Here is a 23396-nt window from a genome sequence, read left to right as displayed (position 1 = left end):
CATTTATGTATGTACTTTCTATTTCTATGTACGTATATACATAGCTGGAGACGCAAACCAAAAAAGAACAAAAACCAAAAGTTGAACCTGGACCAAAAAGCAAGCAGCCAACGTGTATGCACATACAGACAGACACTGTGAGTGAGAGTTGGCTCAATGTCGGAGAGCATCCACCACACGCAATTCAATTCATGCTGTGGAAATGCCCAACTTTATTCCGTCCTCCATAAATTTTAGACAATCCTTTCTTTCCTTCGTGTCATGTTGCTACCAAATTGTGGACAAATCCTGAAATGGTTGGTTGGTCGTTCGTGGTACATAGTTTCCTTTTATAGGAAGACCCATTCACTTGCTTACGTATGTATGTATACCTTCCCGTCTTCAAGCGAAAGAGGTTGTTACACTAATCTACACGTGATCTCGGCAATAATGATGCCAAAGTTAGGACTGCGTAAAGAGAAGGAAGAAAATCTCAACGTCCTCTGATGCCCGAGTTTATCACAACAACCATTAAGGAGTCAGAACAAGTGCTCACCTTTCCATCCATTTTTAATTCGCCGTGTTGGTGGCACAGCTTCCACATAAATTACGGAGAAAGCAGCGAGGCAAGAGGCTATGTATATAAATAGAGGCGATAAGTTTGTTGCGTCAAAGTTTCCCCAGCATGCGTCTGCTTGTTCGAACTGCTTATTTTAAGTGAATGCATTTTAATGAGTACATGAAATAACTATTTAATAAAAAGTACATAGGTATGCATCTACATGCAATAATCGACTTTCTTTTGATGCAGCATTAACTACAAATCATTACTGATTAAAGTTAACTGGCATGTCCTAAAATCAACCCATCCATATGTACATAAATATGTATACTATTGCACATACATATCGCGATACTTGTCTAAGCTACTTCTTGCATGATATTTTCGATCATATTTGATTGTAGCGTAGCGTATGTAACTTTAGGAAAGTTGGATCAATAACTTTTCTAGAATGCTTTGATGTCTTTGCTGTATTTAAATCCCATTCCCGATAGTTACCAACGGAGATAATCCCCTATGATCCCTGAATTCATAAAAAGTACACGTTTATATCACGATTAACTGACATCGTTTCTATGGGCGGTGCCCCATACGGTTGCGACAAATGAATTATTTTGAAAAAAAATTTTCATTTTTAAATCTTTGGGCCGAAAGTCCCCTTGTCCGGCCCAACGACTTTAACCTTGAATATCTTTTAAACAGGCAGACATAGAGACTTAATTCCTGAGGAGGAAATCATCCTAATTTTTAGCTTGATTTTTTAAGCTAAAAATCTCGAGTGTACTATTTCGATAGCTAAAACGTTTATTTTGAAGAATATCTCTAAAATATAAGTTTTTCAGCCAATTCTTATCTCACAAAATTCTATAATATACCAAAGTCATCGTAAGATCTAGATCGATCGATTGACACCCCACTGGAGGGTGTGGGATCACTTGACCCGATTTGACCTAGGGGGTCATCTCAATCATCCAACTTAGCAACGGTCCACTCACACTATTTTTTCAGTACATAATAATTAAAATTTAATTTCTTCAAAAATGAAAATTTGTGTTGGAAACAATTCATTTGTCGTAACATGTATAGAATGATAAAGTGTCAAATAATATTGCGTTTATATAGAGTTCAAAGGGACAATAAATAACTCAATAATCGACCACTTTCGTTTACAGAAATTGCAAATATATTTTGAACACAAGTTCTAGCAGGATTACCCCATCTCCATCTCTCTCTCCACTAAAATGAGTGCTCCAACAGAGAACCCAGAAAAAAAGGATGTGAATAAAAACCTAGTCTATTCATACACCAAAATGCGTAAGGAATTTGGACGACAAGAAAGATGTCTTCAGGATCATTTTCGGATCCATGCAAATGTGAAACCACTTCAAAAATATCGAAAGTTGGTTGTGAAGAAAACCGTGGTGGATAGAGATGTCCAGGCTGCTCCTGGAGTTTGTGTCAACGAGGTACTTTTTAGCACGCTCATATATCTCATGAATATGCAATCTCATCATTTACGAGTCACATTCATTTGCATACACATGAGGTAGAACAATGCAGCGTATTTTTACGTATTTTGTGTTCATTATTAAAAGTGGACTGTTAATCAGGCGATTGTAATGAATACTTATGTTTTACTGCGACAGATGAACACAATTCGGGCAGAGTATGCGGAATTCAGCGGTTTACACGAGGAGGGTGGATGGCCTAAGGATATCAACATGAATGATCCAGAAATGATACAACGACACCGAAAAAAGCTGGAGAAAGAGGATGCTTTCACAATTGCTGTTCCCCTCATGGCTGACGTAGGTCATGAAAAACTATCACATTTCTTTCACCAAGTCTATAAAAGTATTTTTGGACTAGGAAATGGAAGAACTAATCAAAAATAACAACACCATCAATTTTTATCGAAGTGCGTTCAGCTGCGACTCAATAATCGCTCCAGACCGAGAACTTGTCCCAACCGCGACTGTAGTAAACGTGTACAAAAACCCAGCAAATCGTCCACGTAGAGTAAGTCGCATCACCTTTGCGCCAGAGAACATTGGTCGCATGGCGGTGGCACAATGTCCTTATGAGTTTGACCCCTCTCTCCGCCAACACGCTGGGGAAGCTTTCTTCTGGGAAATTGAGAATCCGACTCGACCAGAAGGCATGATTCGGGCCGGAAGTCCCATCACTGATGTCCGATACCACCCCAAAGATTTGCATACCATTGTTGGATCCTTGTTCACTGGTCAAGTAATAATCTCATCTGCGTAGTCAATGTAGCATTTATTTTATAGCGTGTCGCCCTATTATTCAATCAATTAGGTTGCCACGTGGGATGCCAGAGTAAGTCCAAACCCTCAACTGGTGTCCACCTACGAAACGAGTCACACTGATGTGTGTACAACAGCATTGTGGATCAACAGCAAAACTGGCTGTGAATTTTTCTCTAGTGGATTGGATGGTCAGGTCAGTTCTGGTTTAGTATTGTGCACAATATATCAAAATAGCAGCTTGTTTAGCGATTACAATAATGGTGGCTGTGAACTAGGTCATTTGGTGGGACGAAAGAAATTTGTCCCAAACTCTGGACACGCTGTGGTGTGACCCTGAGAAAGGACAAGGGAGGCCCGAGTTCGCACACGGAGCCACCGTACTTGAGTACGAACACACCCTCCCCACAAAATTCCTGGCGGGGACCGACAGAGGTAAGCTTTGTTTGCTTTATTGCACGTATGGAAATTTGCCTTCAACATAAATTCGTATAAGTTTGACTTATGTAGTGTCGAGTTATGTAGTTTAATTTAATGATGAATATCCCATTTTGTTCAACAGGCAACGTCATGGTGTTCATGAAGAAGGGGAAGTCTCCCAGGTAAATTTGCCTTAAGGTCAATAACTTCCATCAGAACAAATTATCGTATATGTAGTATGAGCAAAGAAATCTCTACTATAATTATTAAAATAGAACAAATTAGAAATTAGTATAACAATTTGTCAGGAAACCCATTTCCTAATCCTATCATGTTGTTTATAGTGAGCGAATGATCCATATGTACAAGGCACACAAAGGGCCCGTCATGGCATGTCATCGCAATCCCATGTTTATCAAAAACTTTCTCACCGTGGGAGAATATCATATCCGGATATTTGCTGAGGACTGTAAAGAGTCCTCCATCATGTGGACCGTGCCAGCCGTGAGTAGTATTCGATAATTATTGCGTATTTGTAGGACCAATTTCTTCATCTGTTTACTGCATGTTTGTCTGGAAAAATATACAGGAGACGCGATATGCTGATGCCAACTGGCTAATAAATCGCCCATCATGTTTTATCGCCTGCAGAAATGACGGGGTGTTGGAGTGGTGGGACTTGCTCATTCGTGGAGGGAATAATATTATGCAAATGAAGGTACTTACATGCATATGTAAATCCTTGAGGATCATAAGGTCATGTGCTACTTCAGATTCTTAACCATTATTATGGGCAAAATTATAAAGGTTTGTGATGAAGCGCTGACCGCTGTTTGTGCTGCGGATACTGGAAAACACATTGCCGTTGGATCAATTCATGGAGATGTACGATTCATCCAAATGTCTGATTTAATGTCAGATTTTGACAAGGGCGAAAAGTAATTTAGAATTAACTGATTATTGTCTCTCTTAATTGTAAGCTAATTATGAGCTGGTGTAATTGTGCAGGCCAATGTTGGCAGCCGTATTTGACCGAGAATCCAGGCGTGAGAAGTACTTGGAACAGCGCAACCGAGAAATTCGTCTCAAAAAGCGAGACTTGGAGAAGCAGGAGGCAATCCAGAAGAAGTTGGAGGAGGACGAGGCTGCAGAGAGAAAGGCGCTCGGACTTCCAGACATTGAAGGCATGGATCCCATACAAGTCAAAGGGATGAAGATTCGCCAGGAAGTGGCCAGAAATCCCATCATTCAGGCAGAACGGGAGTTCTTTATCTCAATTGATGAGGTTAGCTGAACATGTTTTATATGAGACGAACGAGGAAGGTTTGGCGTTTAGTGACAGGCATACGTGTGTATGATGTAAAAATTTGGTTTTACAGGAAATCAGAACGAAAGGAATTGACGCTTTCCCAGACAAGAAGGTTGCGAAGAAGAAAAAGTCAGAGGACGGAGATGAGCATCAAGAGGGTGGAGCCGTGAATATTACTGCTGCAGATCTGGCAGCACTAGATTTTCACGAAGATGAGCAAGGTGCAGACGAAGGAAGTGAGTTATCAGGGTACAAAATAAATTCGTTGACTGACAATCATAAAGACAATGATCGTAATTTCATCTGCAGAACCGGAAGCACCTCCAGCAGCACCTGAGGCAACCCCATCACAAACGGCAGCTGCTCCCCTTCCGCCCCAGTCAACCACCCCCAGCGAATCTCAACTTGCACCACCGGAGCCACCAGAGGAGGAGGAGGAGGAGGAAGGAGAGGAAAGTCCGGCTGACGAAGAGGCTCAAAATGAAGTAGACGAAGCTGACGACGAGGAAGAAGAGTAAACGTCGAAATAATTTAAAATTAAAATATTTTAACCAATAATCTTTACTCTAAAGTATGACCACGAATTATCAACAAATGTAAGTTTATAGCTTCCTTATATGTTTTTATAATCCAACCCCAGAACGAGTAAGCGTAATGAGAATCTCAATATATAAATTATATCACCGCAATAATCACACACGATTGATTTCTATATTTATTGCTGGATTTTACGTCTCAGATTTGGAAACCCATCTTCTTCTCGTATTTATTTGCTTATGGAGTTGTTTCAACTTTCTCCAGACAAATATTTCTCCTCCTTGCGAAAGGAAAGCAAACTTCCTTATTGCTCCATTCAACCACAAAAATGGACATTTGGTGTACTATAGGTTATTGTTGAACTGGCAATTGTTCTCGTCCTCTTCGCGATATTTTTTGTTACATTTTACATTCGAAAGAGTCCTCTCGAAACCTTGGTATCGTCGTCGTCGTTTGGAGAGGATGGTGTCCTTTTGTGAGAAAAGGATGAAACAATAATGGATGAAGCGTGAGTAAGAGAGAAGTTCATTACTGTTATGCGATCATGTCCACGGATTCCATCTTCCTCTCATTCACTAGCTTCAGGAAGTAGAGGAAATTAACTCTTTTATTGTCCCAACCTTAAATAGAGAAAACAGAGAGAGACCTATGTGAGTGGCTCTGTGGTGTCCTCTTCTCCTCGAATGGGGATTCTCAATTACTCAGAGTGCTAAAAAAAGTGTCATTAGATGACCAACTTTCTCTTTCCGAACGAATGTTCTGTGACGAACAATGGGCTCGAATTGAATGGCCCACATAAAGAGAGGTATCGTGGAGGAGAAAAATCAAACACACGTTGAGGAGATGCCACTCAACTAATAATTATTAGTCATGATAACATACCAGAAAGAAATCATACATTTCTGATTTCACAGCATAACTGCGTTACAAATGTAGACATTATGTCTACATATCGATATGTAAATATGAGTATATGAATTTTTATGCAGTTAGACGAGTAGTGCAAATATTAAATATTCGAGAATTGATTATTTCCCATTTTTAGACACGAGGCAGCGGTAGCGATGGTTTTTGGGGGATGAAAGCTCGAAAGGTGTAAGTGAGCCATCGAGCTGAGTTTCTCCACTTCCTGCCGCGCATCCCACATACGAATCCACAGCCCAAAAACACAACACCACTTTCTCTACTTTTTTTAGGAATCCACGAATACAACATACAAAACATCGTTTCCCACCCCAAATTATTATCTTGATCATATTTCTCTAAACTACGTGAGACTCTTAACTTGTTTTGCTCATATCTAGTCATTTCGGAAACATTTCTAGTCAGCAACTCTCGGTCAACTTTCCCCAAATTTAGTGGAAAACTGGGAATCATTCACGTTTACTCTACAAATGTACTAATCTTATGCATAAATTCTCAAATAAGGTACATATAATATTATCACTTATCAACTTGCTTGAATTTGTAATTTAGTAATTAAAATAATTAATTACCTCTTAATTGATTTTTAGCCGGTATAAATTTCAAGATAATTGAGGACAAATTGTTGTATTGGACATACTTCAAGACCTTTCGTCACCTGTTGAAGCTAGCGTTCTATTTCTATCTTGCATTTGAAGCGTAAGATCACCACTACATACTAGCGCGTCATGTTTGGTCAAGGGATTCGACATTTTCGAGCAATTCAAGCTTGTGGTGGGGCTAGTGGGGGTCTAAGCTATTTGGGGGGTGGCTCTGCCGATCAACGACTGATAAGCTTCCTCGCCGCTTCCACTCAATCTAATGTCCTCTCCTCTTCACAGCATCGTGTAATTTGCTTTCTCTTCCTTCTGGCCTATAATTTTTCGTCTATTGCTTTCATCTATCAATTAACATATACCACTACTCATTGAATTTCATTTTCAATCGTGGTCGTATTGCAATTTATCTGTCTCAACTAGCCGGTTAAAATTGTATAATATTTCGAGTGTATATATAAATGCTACTGCTAAATACACACCATATAGTAAATATAGATATGGAATTATGGCTTGTGGTTTCCTGCTTAATACAATAATATAAGAAACAGGCTGTCTAAACAATTATGCTGTTTGTATGCATTCGAAGATCCTGTGTCAATGAGATTCGATGACGGTTAGATGTAGCGAAAATAATCTTAATTTCTCTTAGACCTGTCCGAATAAGTATGAATTATGTAATATGCATACAGTTCAAAAGTCACGAGTCTACGAGCGACCTAATCGATTCTGAGAAACGCACAATGACTTGATTTGTGCCGTATGTGTGCATAACGGCAGACCTAAATTATCCCAATTATAATAATGTGGTGGCTGGTATTTATTACTTATTACCGCAGCCACCACCCATTTAACCAACCAATCGGATATCACAAGGTCCAGCTTTTATCATATCATAAAGCGCATGTGACTGACGCGTAGAAAGTCATGCTAATTTTTTCTACTACTTTGAATGTAATTTTGATTAATTGTTGGTTAATTTCAAGGGGAAACAATTAACCATCGCTCGAAACTGGTCGTCTAAAACGAAACAAGAGTCCAAGCAAGCTAAGGAGTTCCAACTTGCTGCCAGCCAACCATTAGTCGAAGGTTCAAGGTAGGAAGTGCAACATCTCTCTTACATTCTTCTCTGACACTTCTTGTTGTACATACATTTTGACGTTTTTGAATGAAACTTGTGCAAAATTTTACATTATTGGCAAAAGTGAGCTGCCTGCATGCAAAACTTTATTACTTGAGACGCTAAAAGTTTTTGGTTTTTCGGTGTATGTCAAGTGTACATAATATGCCACACTAGTTGAGATGCTCTTGTTTCTACAAGTGTAAAAATTAGCACAAACGCCTTCTTCAAGTGTTCCATTATTCATAGCCTTCCGCTGGCAATTTGAGCAACGTCGCTAATTTGAAGAAAATAAGAGTAATGCCGTTCTTCAAAGGAACACGCCCAGTGCAAGGAGTCGCTGAGAATCAGCACAAACCAATTAGACGGTTCAAAAGCTTATCTGGAGCTCTAAACACAATCCATCACGCGTATGAAAAACGATTTTCAAAACGAAACAAAACGAGATCAAACTCATTAGAAACAGACACAAAATCCGAGGGAAGTGGAAGTGAAAAGATTCATGAGAACGAAGTTGGAGAAGGGTTGGAAGATTTTGAAGATTCGGCAGAGTCCGAAATGGACATAAAGTTGGAGATGAACGGTAAAATTGAGAGGAGTGGGCCGCGCTACGTCAGCAAGACCAATCAACCGCATGTATCAGTTTTAAAGAAATCTCAGAACCTGCAGAATCCTAAGGTTACTATTTCAGATTCAAAATCACAATCACCACCAGAAACTCCAAAGCGTACCAAGAAATTCGTAGAAGCTCAAAAACTAGAAGCACAAAAAGATAAAAAGAAGCAGCGCGCACGAAGCGCAAGCATTGTGTGGGTGGACTATATGACACAGGACGATGTGTCTACAAACGATGATGCTGGAAGATACGACGACCGTGGGAACGAAGCCGACCTTTCGCGTAAATCATTGTCGTCAGAACAAGCTGGTGCAAAAAGGCAAACTTGGTTTACAGAAGCTGACGCTGCGACAGTGCCAGACGATTCAGATTGTGATGAATCAAGTTGTGAAGTAAACAGATATCCAAGAAAAGATTCGATGGCACCCTCGCTTTCACTTAGAAATTCCACTATTAAGACTCCCGAACCGTAAGTGCTTCCAGCAACAGTAGAGATGATTACATATTTGGTTGCCTACCTTGAACCACAACTACAAATCATTTTTAGATTATACGAACATCTGCGAACGAGATTACATGCTGTGTTATAGATGTAGATGTGTACGAGTATATATAACTTGCCAATTTGTTGTTCTTTGTATTTCAGAGAACAGCCTCATCGAAATGTGGACGACCTCATATTTGACATGTTTCAAGGTATTATTTATTCAAAGACATACTTTTAATAATGAATCACCGGTTTCCCCTCAACAAACTGCATGTGTTTAATTTCAAGATAAGGACGCAGATGTTGTTTTGGTTGGAAATTTACTTGCCGTAAGTTCAGTTATGTTAATAAAAACCTACAGCGCAGACTCCATATAGCCCGAGTCAGGGACAGAGTCCCTGACTCCGTGAATCAGATTTCTAAATTATTCTCCGAATTGACCGACACAATATTACCAAACTGGGTTTTGTATATAGTTAAATGTTTGTTAGATTTTCTACTATTATTTTCTATTAAAAACGGTATGGACCAGCTCCAGGGTCACTCTCTGGTTACACTTTGCTCAGTTTTAACTTCTTATTATTTCATGAGAAGCCATTACGTACCACCGTGCCGAATTTCATGTTTTTCCAGCTAATTCTAAAAATCGGTATGGGTCACCCCATAGGGTAGCTCCAGATAAGAATTTTACCAATTTCATCTCATATTCTTCAAATAAGACCTATTAGCAACCTCCCTATCAAATTTCAGGTCGATATGACGATTTTGAAAAATCAGTATGGGTCACCCCACAGGGTCCCTCAAATTGAAAATTTTTCCAACTTGAAGTCATGTTTATCTATTAGGAACCATTAGCAACCTGTGTACCAAATTTCAGCTCTCTACGCCAATTTTGAAATTTTGGTGCATAATACCCCACCCACTCCGATGACCCCCACCGGTCAACCACTAGACCGATTTCGCCCATCTTCGAACTCGTTTCCTAACTTTGCCCAATATGCATATGGTAAAAATTTCAAGTCAGTCGGTTCAGCCGTTTTGGCTCTATCGTGCCGGACAGACGGACGGACGGACATGACGGTTCCATAAGCCCTGACTCGGGCTAAAAATGCAGCGTATGGAGTCTAAATTTTGGAGTTTCTTGAAGGCCTTAGAGAAAACTGGTTTGCGGAGATCCGACCCACGACTTTTAGAGTTGTTTGAAAATTTGAAGCGAGTTCACGCTGAGCAGGAGAAAGCATTTCCTAAAAAGAACATTGGATCAATTGAAACGTTAACCTTGGATCGGGAGACCTTCAAAACTGTTATCACTGACAATATTGTCCTTATATCTCGTGCATTTAGGTATGCAATTTTTCTATTATATTATGCACTTTTTTTCGGGTTATAATTTTGGATTACTCTTCACAAATGATTCATTTTACAAATTTAGACAACAGTTCATAATACCAGAGTTTCAGCAGTTTTGTAAAACAATTGAAGAAATGTTCATCAAGATGAAATCAGTGACTGGCGGAAAAGTTGCACAGGTAAGTTATATAGAATCATACAATTTTCTAATCTAGTTTTGTACCGCATAATTGTAAAAATATTAACTAACTAATGGTTTTTTAATAGTATATTCCCCAACTGGCTCGTATGGATAAGAATTACTGGTAAGATATTTGATGCTTTATGAAGTAATCATTGATTACTTAAGTAATCAATCGTTTGGATATAATTATATCCAAGCTATTGGTAAGTGCTCATACTAATTTATATAACTTGACCATGGCAGATTTTGGAGGATTTTTATTCTTCAGTGCTGACATTCCAAAATTGGTTAAAAACTTTTTTTAACCGTTGAAATATCTTACGGGGTTGATAGCGAATGTAATAAAATTTCCACATTTCCTCAAAAAACGCTGTACAAATGATTATGTGCATTGCAAATTGCTGCTACTGTTAATTATATAAAATCTTTTAGTGGAGTAGGTGGAGTTACCACTAATTTTTAATGCAGGTGTTCAATAGTTGTATTCATTTATTTTTAGGGCCGTTTCCATTTGCAGCATTGATGGGCAACGCCATTCCATCGGACAAACTACTATCCCGTTCACTCTTCAGTCTTGTTCTAAACCTCTGACGTTAGTAATTTGTAGTGGAGTAATTTTATTAAATTGGTAATTGATAATTGAATGCAGGTATGCCATTGCTCTCAATGAGCTTGGATCTGAGACGGTCCACCAATATGTTGGCCAAGGTGACTTAAAATATTTTGGAATCAGCCAGCCAGGCCAAACACAAATGGTTTTTTTAAACCACGCCGTAATATGTTTAAATTCTTTCAACAGAACCATCAGGGAGAATGTTTAATGAGTTAGTCTTGGACTACAATAGTAAGATCTTAAATAAATTTAATGCAAATTTAATTACCGATAATTGAAGTTAAACTAAAATCTACAATTGGCAACTGACTTGCAGAAAAGCCACATAATCCTATGGTCAATGCTGGAGCGATTATTGTCTGCTCCTTACTAAAAACAATGGTCCGACCAGAGCTGACATTGGCCGAGAAATTCGATTATACACTGCAATATTTCAAAGTAATATGAAAATATCCCATCAGTCGATAAATAAATTGTTCTAATTGTTTGGTTTAAATTTGTTTGTGCAGAGAATGGGCGGTGGAGAGTACGTAGGGTTCAACAACTCAACGTAAGTCTTTATTAGTATTAGGATATGATTAGAACATTAGATTCCATTGGCCGTACGAATCGCTGCAACGATCTGCGTGCCTGGGCGTTGCGACGTGGTCATTATAAGTGTTAATGTTGAAAAATTCTAAATTGCATGGTAAGCACGCATAGCCTTTCAAATTGTGAATGGTATTATGGCCTCTAGTTTCCAAGTGCTTGTTATATTCACCACGTTTATTTGTCGTGAAGTTGCATGCTACGCATCGAAATCCACCGATCGTTTTTTTGTTTTTACAAAAAGGAACATGAATATCATATATCTTCTGATTGTACGTGTGGAACACACAATGCGGGCATGTTTTTAGAATAATTGGTCCACTACAGCCTTCTTCGTGCGTGTTAGCATTATGATCAGAAGAGAATCTAGCACCACACAGCTTGGAGCAAGAGAAAGGTTTCTCACCTGTGTGGGATCGAATGTGAACAATTAAGGCGTTTGCACATTGGCAAATTTTGTTACAATATGGACATTCGTTATTGCGACCTGTAGTAGTTGGTGGACTGCATACCATTTTTGGTGAATCTGTGACTGCTGGATAAGCAGTTGTTGCAATTCGGTTTGAACATTTGATATTAATATGATCGCTGAGTGCCATATTTGCAGTATACAGAGGTTCAGCAGTCTGATTAAACTGTTGCATTGTCTTGGAAATGAAAACATAGTCTAGTCTGGATGTTGTTATTCCGTCAATGTAACGAGAATAAGCATGCCGTGTATAAATATTTTCAGGCCACAGCTTCTGCATTACATTCATAAATCCATGCTTTTTAAATGTGTGCTCCAATTGGTCATACATTAAAGACCGTCCATCAGGTTTACCCGATGTCAGTTTCTGCATATTAAAATCACCCAGCCAAATGACGAACTTGTCAGCAAGTTTTGCCGACAAAGCATCAATGACGCCCAATTTTGTCGTTCAGCTTGGCGTCCAAGTTTCGTTGAATTGCATGGAAAATAAAGGTTGAGAAAAATAATTTCTTCGTTAATTAAACTACTTTTAACTTTAACCATCATTAATCTCTCAGAATTGGTCGGTGAGATAATATCGGGAAAAGTTTTTGCTATGTCAATATGCTCAACCTCCACATTTTTGTAGAACATGCATGTACCATAGTTCCACCATGTTGTATTTGTGGGAGATGGTGTGGAGGCATTGAATTCACAATTAAAACCTCGTTTTCCAATTAATTCCACAAACAACGATTCTTTAGAAGGATCTAGTTTGGTTTCCTGAATGAAAACAAGATCACTACTAATCCAGAAAGGTAGCATAGATTCAACTTTAACTTTATTCAAACCATCACAATTCCAAAAATTGTAATTCAATGAATTAGTATTGTCAACATTTGACATTTTCATTTTTTTTAACATTTTGAGGTCACAAAGTCCCACACTTTACCGCACAAAGCAGTTAGGTTTTAAACCGAACAAAGCAGTTAGGTTTCAAACCGCACAAAGCAGTTAGGTTTCAAACCGCACAAAGCGACTTTATTAAAGAGTAACAATAAATCAAATAATTATTTAAATCCACACTAAACAACACAGCAACGAAATCGACGATGACGCGGACGTATCCGTTGAAAACAGGATTTCTGCAATTCCATAAAAAATATCAGATGGATAGATTATTATTCATTTCTGCTAACCTAGCTTTATGTTTAGCACGAGTCATGGCATATGTAACCGTCAGTCTTCCTGACACTCGATAACTCTCATAAAACTTATCCGATCGGGTTGAAATTTTTACCAAAACTATATAGGGTGAAAGTTAAGATCAAGGAAGATGGACTAAATCGGTGCAGTGGTTAACCGGTGTGTTTCTTTACCCCAAAGGGAAACCCTTTGGTTTTCATCTTTGGTGCAGGATATTCGATGAATTTATTTCGATGAAATTTGCTGTAAAATGTTTAAATCTGGCGCTAAATTGCTTCTAATAGAAGATTGTGTGATTGAAGTCACATTGGAAACATTCTCGGGATCGATTTTTTATTATTCTTAGATCGAGCTGAAATTATGTATGAGGGTTTGTAAGTACTTCTGGGAAGTCAAATTAGAATTAAATTTCATCATTTGGATGATGAAATGAAAAATGATTTCATCATTTTTTTCATCATCATCCAAGAGGATTACCCATATCGATTTCTAAAATTTGTCGTTTTAAGTTTTGTATAGTAGATAAAAATTACTATTGGGTGACATTATGTAAGCAGATTGCTAAAATATTGCCATTTACAATCACAAATGGAGTGCCCCCACTTCACATTGGGGCCAAAACATAAAATTCTCGCCACATTCAATTTTACAAACAACCTCCAATCCCAGTGTAGTGTGATGTGTCCAAAAATTAAGCAATTAATTCTGTGAAATGTATTATTACCTTCGATAAACATTTAACACAACCAAAAATGCGAAAAAACGAAGAAAAGCGACGACATCGCGGATGCACTCGTTGATCTGCAAATCAAAAATTAAAATCAGATGGTTGGATTAATTAATCTTGCTAACCTAGCTTCATTTTAATTGTACTCAACTAATAATTCAGTAAAATGTACGATTGAAGGAAATCTATCGTTTACCTTCGATAAACGTCGGAAAACAATTCGAAAAAACGAAGAAAACTGACGACGACGCGGGCGCACTTGTCGAAAAACGGGCTTGCTGTAAAATTAATTAGCTATAACTTTGCTAACCTAGCTTTAATACTTTTACTTGCCGAATGTATGTGAATTTGACTTACATCAGATGGCAAAACCAATAAACTTTGGCGATGATGGGAAGAATCTTTGGCGAATGTTTTGCGATACTGCAACAATACACGAAAAATAATAATTGATTGATTGACAAGACCTTCATAATGATCATTATGAAGGTCTTGTCAATTGATAGATTGTCTATTACCGAATATATCTTTAGAGAGCGAAAAAACATCAACCCTGTACATCTAAAAGTAATAGAGTTAGTGAGAGAGTAGTGATGGTGGCGGATTTCCAATAAACGTTTCGCTGCCAGCTCACTCACTTCTGAACGAGTGTACAGGGTAGATGTTTTTTCGCTCTCTGAAGATAAATTCGGTAATCTCTATTTAATTATCAATCTATCAATTGGAAAGCCATTAATAATAACTTTTTTCGTGTATTGTTCACATAAACAGTATCGCAGAACATTCGTCCCATTATCGCCAAAGTTAATTGGTTTTATCCTGTTACCTGTGGTAAGTATGTTAATTACATTCGACCAATTAAAACACATTAAAACTAGGTTAGCAAAGTTAAAATTAATTAATTATTTTTTTTTATTTTATCAATGTGTTTCCTTATTTATGTATTATTGAATAAAGTCGATTAATTATTTTGCAGAACGCCGTCCTCGGTTTTCTTCGTTTTTTCGCAATTTTAGTGGTTGATCCTCAAAGGTAAATTCCTATACGAAAAATATATTGAGGCAATTCACGTCACTCCTCGTAAGCTTCGTAACCACGTAAACTTACGAACCTTACGAACATTTCTAAGGGAATTTTTGCTTACGAACTTACGAAAGTCTACGAAGATAAAAGGCATGTTTTTCGTTCGTAAGCTGACCTTCGTAAGCAAGAAATTTTCAATCGCCATAGCACCAGGCTCTTTTCGTGTCACAAATGAAGGTGTCAAAAAGAACCCGGCTCCATGGTGATCAAATTGTCTTGCTTCTTTCGCTAATAATTACAAATAACGTTACAAATATTTTTACGAACTCAATTCACGTCAAATGTTTCGTAAGTTACGAAATTCAAGTTACGAAGCAACGTTCGTAAGTGACGTGAATTGCCTCAATGAATAAAGATAGGTTAGCAACCTTGTCATCTTTATCGTTGAATTTTTAGATGGAATACATGGAATTGTCTTACAAGGGACACCCTGACGGCCTGCGTCGTGCAATCCTTGGGGATATAGGAGGGTTTCGTGGTAATCGCGGGGGCAGCGGTCAAGGTGTAGCTCGTGGCCGCGGCCGTGGTGGTGTATGTGGCCGTGGACGTGGTGGCGTAGGTGGCCGTGGACGTGGTGGCGTAGGTGGCCGTGGACGTGGTGGCGTAGGTGGCCATGGCGTAACAAAGAAAGGTGCATATTTCTTTTATTATAAATTCAATGAAAAATTAGTGTCAAATTTTTTATTCCGATAATAGATAAGCGGAAATGTGCAAAATGCAAGGAACGCGGACATCTCGCAAAGTGAGTATTCAATTTTACTTTTCATGACATTCGCCTTCTCAAATTACCAATTTAAACTTCATTTGACTTATAGTTCATGTCCGTGTACTGAAGAAGAAGCCTTAGCCAAAAAACTAGCTGTTCTTCAGAAACACGCCGAAGCAGCTGCCGTCATTGCTTCTGCAGCAGCGGAAGCTCTTGCTTCTTGTACCAAGTCCACTGCTACTCTTATTGATTCTTCTGCTTCCAAACCAGCATTTACAGGATGGAACCCAAGCGTCAGGATTCCATTTCCACCTACTAATGATGTTGACATGAATTAGTTTGGTTATTTTTATGAATAATTTTGATTTGTGTTCAATATAAATTTGGAATAAATTGGCTCTTTATCACTTAAAACATTTAAAAAATTCAGCGTGGAGCTTCGCCCTATTTGAGCATTATTTAAATTTTTTCCAGCATTTTAGAAAATTAAAAAAAAATCGGCGTAGAATTTGTACAACTTTATAGGAAATTATTGTTCTGGAGTAATTTCGCTGGGGTGCAGGCTTTTCAGGGTTCGAATACGATTTTCCTATTCGAAAGGAATTCTTCAGGTTCGCCAAATTCGATGACAAATTCGGTACAACAGTTTTGGTCAAAATGGCGTGAATGCAAAAATGTCGCCCTTCGCTGAACATTGGGATTCCCATATGTTACCAATCTGTTGGCTCTATCGTACGGTTAATTTCTCATTTTCTTAATTTCAGATTTTTGTCTGAAAGGGAGTGTGCCGATAGGTACTGGACATGAAACTTTATAAACTTTATAACTTGTTTGCATTTAACTCTCTATTTTTTATCATTAGAAACTATGCTCTTGGCTTTTATATGCGTGAACACAAATGTTTCCCTGAAGGAACAAACTTGAAGGAATGTCTCGATTATTATTTTCAGGTACTTACATGGCTAGCTATAATATAAACCGTAAACTTAGGTATTATATAGGTATTATATTGTTTCAGTGTTGTAGTATGGAAACAAATTGCGAAACCACGGCTGTGATGGCTGCGACATTAGCCAATGGTAAATATAGATAACAATGTAATTAAATAAATAATTGTTTACAATTATTATCTAATTTTTAGGTGGAATATGCCCTATTAGGTAAGTAGATTTGCCGAAGGAAATTTTAATTTACTAAGATAATAATTTGTTATTTCATTACGAAAGTGGGGAAAAGGTGCTGAAATCAGATTCTGTTAGAGATGTTCTATCCCTCATGCACAGGTACGCATTTGGGAAATAACGTTATTATATTAATGCCTGATATACTATATTTACATTGGGTGTGTTCTCTCAGTTGTGGAATGTACGACTACTCTGGACAATTTGCATTTAAGGTCGGGCTACCTGCAAAATCGGGTGTTAGTGGGTGAGTGAGTAACAAAGTCTTGAACTTGTTGATAGCTTCTTTCTCTACTTTCAAATATGTATCACTTGCTATTATTCTGCACAAAACATTAATGTGCCACTGGCTTTGATTTAAAGATGCATTATTTTGGTGGTACCAAACGTGTTGGGAATGTGTATCTGGAGTCCTCCACTGGACGTCCTTGGCAATACTTTCCGAGGTGTTGCCTTTTGCCAGGTATGTTAATACATCTAAAGACCAATTTGGTTTCGAGGATTTTGTTTATTTTATAACTACTTATTATTTAGGAACTAGTTGAAATTTTCAACTTCCATAAGTATGACAACTTGAGGCATGCATCACATAAACTAGACCCCAGACGCCATAGGTACGAAACAAAGGGGTTGAATATCGTGAATCTCTTGTTCTCTGCGGCATCCGGCGATGTGACATCCATGAGAAGACACCATTTGTCTGGAATGGACATGTCGGCTGGTGATTATGATGGGCGAACAGCGTTGCATTTGGCCGCAGCAGAAGGTCATTTGGAGTGCGTGGAATATCTTCTTCGGCACTGTCATGTGAGCCACAAACCCTTAGACAGGTAACTACATATGATACAAATGTAGTGATTGGAAAGTTCTTAAGAATCTTAAATTCTTGTAATGCAGATGGGGACATTTACCATTGGACGATGCTGAACGATTTGGACATGAGGATGTTTCAGCATTTTTGAAGCAATGGAACACTGATAATCCTAGCGTGTAATATAAATTTAGGAACTGACTAATTAAAGAACAAATCAATAAGCGTGGTAGCCAACCTTGTATACCTCCCAGCCCACACCTAATGGTAGATTCGATCATATGTATATAATTAGTAATTTTCCTAAATACCTAAAACATTTAAATTTCACGAATCTGCCATAAGAATAACATCGAGTTCATTCCGTCATGTAAATTTCCACAAGTTTTTTTCTTTATTTGGTGAGATGTCATTGCATGTGTATGTGTGCGCACTCTTACCTACAGTCAAAACTTGTGATGTCGTTTTAAGCAATTAAGGTTGTTATTGTTCCGCTCTTGGTAAAGTGGTGACAGAATTTCATGCACAATACATATGTACATATGGTGACATCATAATATAATTGTCTGCTCCTATCAGAAATTGTTTATCTAATTATGATATGTCCGCCTGGATGATGATTAATGTATGCATGTGAGTCCGAGAACATGAAAAGTCAAAAAAATTAAAAAGTGCTAAATCTGACAATAATGAATTTGAGAGCACAAAGTCAATTACTGTAGACGGTGTATCAATATCATTATACACGAGGGCAATAAACATAGATTCTTAAAAAAACGAAACAATTAAAGCGTATTGCTATATGTATAAGACTCACTTATTAAATTAACGAGCATAACTTAATGCTTAATGTATACGGATTGTATCATTTTTGGGTTTTACTGGGGCATATTGGGAAGGTTTCAAGAACTTGCTCTAAAATCAGGTAAACAACTTACCCTGAAGGTCGTCTTTTTAAGGGTTTCCGTTCTATTGTTCACAAAAAGCAATGTTCAAATTCATTCCTCAATCCTTTACTTACAGGATTTTTCTCAAAAAAATTGTCCAAAAATGCATCCAAAATCTCAGCCTGATCTTTTCATACAATATAATTCTCAGACATCCTTGAAGCTTCCTTGCCACTTACAGTTCAATACTTGTTCCTTTTCCCTTTGAAATACGTTCAAAGTTAAACCCATGAGTAAAAACCATCCCTGCACATTTTAGAAAAAGTTTATCATACACAGGGCGACATGATCGTAGTGTTCCCAACCGTGTGGTTGTTTTAGAGAACTGAATAATACCGGAGGCACTCTGAGACAGCATAATCTTATTTCTTACACAAGACCCATACATACATAAATAATAATAATATTGTGTTCCGTGATTAAAAAATAGTGCAACCACAAATGACAAAACCCCACATTTATCATGTGAATGATGTTTTGCTTAATATCGCCGTTACCCGCAATTTCTATTTATAATAAGTAATACATAATTGATGTGGATTCATACCAATCCTGTATAACAATCAATGCATTAATTTGTCCCACTTTTGTAATGTGTAACACTAAATCCCTGGTCAAAAGAATAAGAATGAGATGATTATTTTCAGAATACTGTAAGTGAGGACAAATCACAAGGTTTCGTAATCGTAATCCATCAACCTCCTGGAGAGATTCAGACTCATTGGACAACTGTTACACGTTCTCATTTCAAACCTCAGAAATTCAATCAAAAGATTGGCAGGCTGACATGGAACGATTATTGTTATCATGAACCAACTGACCACAAGCTTACATGCATGTAATCACCCATCAATCAGCAAATAACTTACAAGAATTATTAAATGCCAAGGCAATGTCCATTCCATTCATTTTGGAAAGGAAGATGTAACAATAAGCCACCAACCGTTGTTTTATTGTTCGTTTACTGAAAAATCCGAGAACAGCGTGTGAAACGTAAGCTAATTGTAAAGTTCACGATTTGTAAAGTAAAATATGAATACGAATAATGAAGCGATTACGCAATAAATGTGCACGTGCTGTCCATTACTACTTAATGTTTGTATTTTATACGAAGCTCTATTTTTTTCATACCAAGGTTCATATACATACATACATATAGTACATATTTAAGTAAGTACATGGGAGTTGAGTACAAATCTGAGATTTAAAAAAAACTGCATGCCTGGAAAAAAATAATTGTATGTAAAGAAGACTGGTAATTTTGTCTCTTTTACTACTTATCACTGGCTAGTGTAAACTTAAATAAAATTTCCTTGTTATAAAAAATCCTAAATACACATCACAATATTCTTGTCAGTTGACTGTGGTTTGTTGTAACAAACCAAGCTTAAATGGGGGAAATGATCTTTCTCTCTGCTCCGTCGTTGTTGATCGACAGCGTTTAGCAGCTGAAAAGTTGAACACGGGTTAAAAATAATTTGAATCTTGACTCAAATCCGAGGGATTGTGCCATACTCGTGGTACTCGTAGTTTTTAAACTTTTAAACGGAGGTTTGTTTTTCTAGGGTTTAAAGTGCATGACCACATCATGACTCGAGTCGATGTCGTATTCTTTTCCGCACTCATGAACATCCGCGTGTCTATGCTTAAAAACCTCCTTAATGCTGCGACTATAGGTTATCTGCCAGATATAAGATACTCCACCTGACGTACCACCACACGCGTTCTCAACAATATTTGGGCAGGACGCGGTATGGCATGGGCTTGATGGGGGAAGTCGTTCGGACATTAAGAAAGGTCAGGCATTGCATGGCAGTGGCTTTGTTTTTATTTTTTGTACATGTTGTGGAGGTTGTGCATTTTCTCTCGTTGTTTCTTTCACCAAATGTCTTTTTGTCTTAAATTCAATTATATGCATATCTGCTTCTCTGGTTGGGTTTCCAAGTCAAATGTTCCGTAGTCGTTTGAGCATATAAGTATTAGAATAGTTTCTCAAGTTTTAAGCTAAAGAAGAAACTTTGTAAAATTGGCTAAGCTGTCTTTCCATGTGTCCATGAAACCATAATTAGATAATAGCTCATCTCCTCCAAAAACGTAATACGTAACACAAAAGTCATCACCCGAGAGTACATTGTTTCATTAACATTGAACATGTACACATAGGTATCTCGTTATATGTGTGTGGAGCGTTTGAGCGACGTTAACAGCCCTCATTAACAATTGTTCATGGTGTCGCACATATAATTTTTAATTGATTTACAGATAGTGTGGCCTCCCCTGCATCAATTCATGAATGGCTTTAGAGAAAATTGTAGGACGCATTTAGTTGCGTGGCATATGGCTAAATGTTGCAAAACCAAAACACCAATGACCATCATAATTACTACTGTCTTTACCCACTCTAATCATTAAGTATTTAATATGTCCAAGCTCATTAACTCGTGTATAAATTGTAGCGTACTTTAGTTGATAAGTTGTTTTCCATTCCCGCTTTATACTTTGTAAGCAAATGTGTTTATGCAAACAAACAAAATTAGGGTAATTCCCATTATGCTATGTACACAAAATGAAGCAAAAACGATTACAAGTGTATGCACCAAGTCTCTAGTTTCTTAATAATTCTTTCACCAGATTACTGAATGAAGTATAAGCATAAGCTTGTAAAATAAATTGATTTTTGAGTAATTTCACATTTCAAGGACTCGCCAACAAAGTTGACAGTGCATTTATTGTATCATTGCACAACGACCATCATCTCCGAATGTCCTTCACATCTACATATCTTGATTACTTAGAGGATGTAAATAAACCTGAATATGGAAATATGGATGAAATTCCTAACATTGATTTAACATTGTAAAAATTTTCCTTGCTCTTAAGCAATAAAGAATTTCCTCATTCGTTTAAAATGAGATTTATTTCCAATTTTTTGACATATCAGTAGAACACTCAAAGTATGCTGTCAAAATTATATGCATTTTGTACCGTACAACAACGTGTACGTAAATCATTTTTTAAAAGACCCCCGACCACGATAATCTACGCTTGTCAACTAAACATTGATGGGCAGACAACCGTAAACAAGTTGATGTTTGATATGTATATAAAAAATACAATAAGATGACAGCACGAACGAGCGTATTATTTGTGAAGAAAGGAATAAAACTGTTTAAAAAACAGTTCCAGAATTATACTGGATTAGGATTTCTCATGATTCTCGTGAGTAGGTGGACATTTTTCGATTTTCTACATTGCATGGACCTCAAATATTGCTGGGTGTGCAATGTGCATAATATGTATGTGTAGGTAGTTGTATTTGAGAGATTACAAACCTCGTGTTCATTGTCCAATGCAACAATAAACGCAGCAGTGTTGCGTCACTATGGCTGGCTGGTGGCCCTTAAAAAAGAAGTCAATACCCCACCGACCACTTCCTTAACTGTGTGTCCTTATTTTCCTCAACAAATACAAAAAATCTGATGTAGGATGATTTCGGAATTGTAAAGCTTTAGCATTCATTTATCAAGACTTTTAAGAAAGCTTGTTAATATTGGAGCAGAATGACAATGAAATGAAATTTAAACCTTTCAAATCTCTCACTCTCAAGATTGGTAATAATATAAATATCAATTTATAATGTTGCCCCCTTCTTACGTGCTGCTCAATTTACTAAAACCATCCCACTTACATATCTGTGATGGCTTTACGTTAAAAAACACATGATGGAGACTATTTCCATGAGTAATGAGTAAGCTCTCTTCACAATACAACGGGTTTTTTATGTTGACCCAACCCTTAAGACTTACAGTAAATAAAGACAACTTGACTTTTTGTCGACAGACATAACGGGACCTGAAAAACATTGAAAAAAATGCCTAAAATAGAAGCATGTCACTCTCGTGCCAACCTAGTCGCCGTCGTCGTGCTTCAACCACGTCGCTCCACAATGATAAACAGCCCCCCTAAAAATTGGATAAAAAGAATGAATGAATGAATTCAAGCTCTTTTTCCATTAGCATTTATCCCACTTAAATGAATGCAGGCGTACTTCAATTTATTACGTAAGAGTTTTTTTCCTTCATCCTCAATTCCAATCGTATCTGCCATTGCATTTTAACGTTTTTACCCTCTTTTTTGGGCTCAATGTGTACATGAATGTACGTGCATTGGACTCGTGTGTGCCCTCCCTTCCTTTTTATCGCAGGGACATACATTTGAATCTTTTCATCCCTCAAAAAAGTCCTAAATCGACACATTTCATCGTTGACTCATGCACAGACCCAACATGCACTTATACCACACACACCACATCGTCTCTCTCTCTACGGCATCTTTTAGTATTTTTTGTCTCAAATACAGCCGGAGTCGAGGGGACTTTCCCGTCGTACACTCACATTCATTCAGTTAAAGAATCGTTTAATATTATTGGCTTGTGGCGATATAATAACCAACTGGAGACCAAAAAACCTATTCATCCCAAAGCTATCCAACACACACAGCAATGCACTAAAAGAAGTGGAAATAGCCGTCATAAATGAGTAAATGCATTATTACATGGGGATTCAACATTTTTTGTGCTTCACATTGCCATAAGGCTTTTATGTACATGCTAAATTTCCAGTTGAATTTTATATCCCAACCACTGCACTTTTTCAATTTTATATCTGATGGCACGAGCTAAACGTGTATGAGGAATTTCAGTTTCTTTATTTAGTATGGTCTACAGTAACGG

At 37.6% G+C, this 23396-nt stretch overlaps 2 protein-coding genes and 1 long non-coding RNA gene across 5 annotated transcripts; all 3 read left to right on the top strand.

The window, feature by feature from the left end:
* The first annotated feature begins 1482 nt into the window (after nt 1-1482).
* On the top strand, nt 1483-5229 carry LOC110847003 (dynein intermediate chain 3, ciliary). Its single transcript, XM_035849935.1, has 12 exons — nt 1483-2007; nt 2188-2349; nt 2411-2788; nt 2861-3004; nt 3087-3243; nt 3371-3410; nt 3573-3732; nt 3818-3946; nt 4036-4166; nt 4237-4513; nt 4608-4773; nt 4847-5229. The coding sequence occupies exons 1-12, from the start codon at nt 1783-1785 to the stop codon at nt 5053-5055; spliced, it is 2178 nt and encodes a 725-aa protein (XP_035705828.1). The 5' UTR covers nt 1483-1782; the 3' UTR covers nt 5056-5229.
* A 987-nt stretch (nt 5230-6216) lies between these two features.
* On the top strand, nt 6217-18499 carry LOC110847158 (glutaminase kidney isoform, mitochondrial). 3 transcript variants are annotated; one of them, XM_022094034.2, is made up of 22 exons: nt 6217-6502; nt 6589-6885; nt 7581-7690; nt 8977-9026; nt 9106-9146; nt 9965-10161; nt 10250-10346; nt 10435-10472; nt 10851-10943; nt 11001-11059; nt 11151-11195; nt 11281-11402; nt 11474-11514; nt 16490-16519; nt 16588-16675; nt 16744-16804; nt 16867-16885; nt 16952-17008; nt 17082-17153; nt 17270-17369; nt 17441-17736; nt 17804-17944. In XM_022094034.2, exons 2-22 carry the CDS (start codon nt 6727-6729, stop codon nt 17898-17900), a joined length of 1872 nt encoding a protein of 623 aa, XP_021949726.1. In that variant the 5' UTR covers nt 6217-6502; nt 6589-6726; the 3' UTR covers nt 17901-17944. The 3 variants fall into 3 exon arrangements, with proteins under 3 accessions (XP_021949726.1, XP_021949727.1, XP_035705219.1); XM_022094035.2 differs by having other exon boundaries at nt 6218-6502; nt 6589-6697; XM_035849326.1 differs by lacking the exons at nt 6217-6502; nt 6589-6885; nt 7581-7690 and adding an exon at nt 7737-8799 and having other exon boundaries at nt 17804-18499.
* LOC118434864 lies at nt 11522-15490 on the top strand. Its single transcript, XR_004834316.1, has 3 exons — nt 11522-14767; nt 14913-14968; nt 15416-15490. It is a non-coding gene; the product is annotated as an uncharacterized LOC118434864 (long non-coding RNA).
* Nucleotides 18500-23396: the final 4897 nt, after the last annotated feature.

This window comes from Folsomia candida, unplaced genomic scaffold, assembly GCF_002217175.1.
Source record: "Folsomia candida strain VU population unplaced genomic scaffold, ASM221717v1 Fcan01_Sc003, whole genome shotgun sequence".
NCBI lineage: Eukaryota > Metazoa > Arthropoda > Collembola > Entomobryomorpha > Isotomidae > Folsomia > Folsomia candida.
The sequence above is the reverse complement of the archived record's forward strand: the minus strand, read 5'-3'. Positions and strand labels throughout refer to the sequence as shown.

Excerpts from the sequence above, each read along its gene's own strand:
- LOC110847003 (XM_035849935.1), top strand. The coding sequence starts at position 1,783 with ATGAGTGCTCCAACAGAGAACCCAGAAAAAAAGGATGTGAATAAAAAC. Across the intron at positions 3,411-3,572 it reads AAGAAGGGGAAGTCTCCCAG|TGAGCGAATGATCCATATGT; the intron begins GTAAATTTGCCT and ends TGTTGTTTATAG. Across the intron at positions 4,167-4,236 it reads GATTTTGACAAGGGCGAAAA|GCCAATGTTGGCAGCCGTAT; the intron begins GTAATTTAGAAT and ends GTAATTGTGCAG.
- LOC110847158 (XM_035849326.1), top strand. The coding sequence starts at position 8,015 with ATGCCGTTCTTCAAAGGAACACGCCCAGTGCAAGGAGTCGCTGAGAAT. Across the intron at positions 9,147-9,964 it reads TGGTTGGAAATTTACTTGCC|GCCTTAGAGAAAACTGGTTT; the intron begins GTAAGTTCAGTT and ends AGTTTCTTGAAG. Across the intron at positions 11,515-16,489 it reads GTAGGGTTCAACAACTCAAC|ATTTTTGTCTGAAAGGGAGT; the intron begins GTAAGTCTTTAT and ends TCTTAATTTCAG.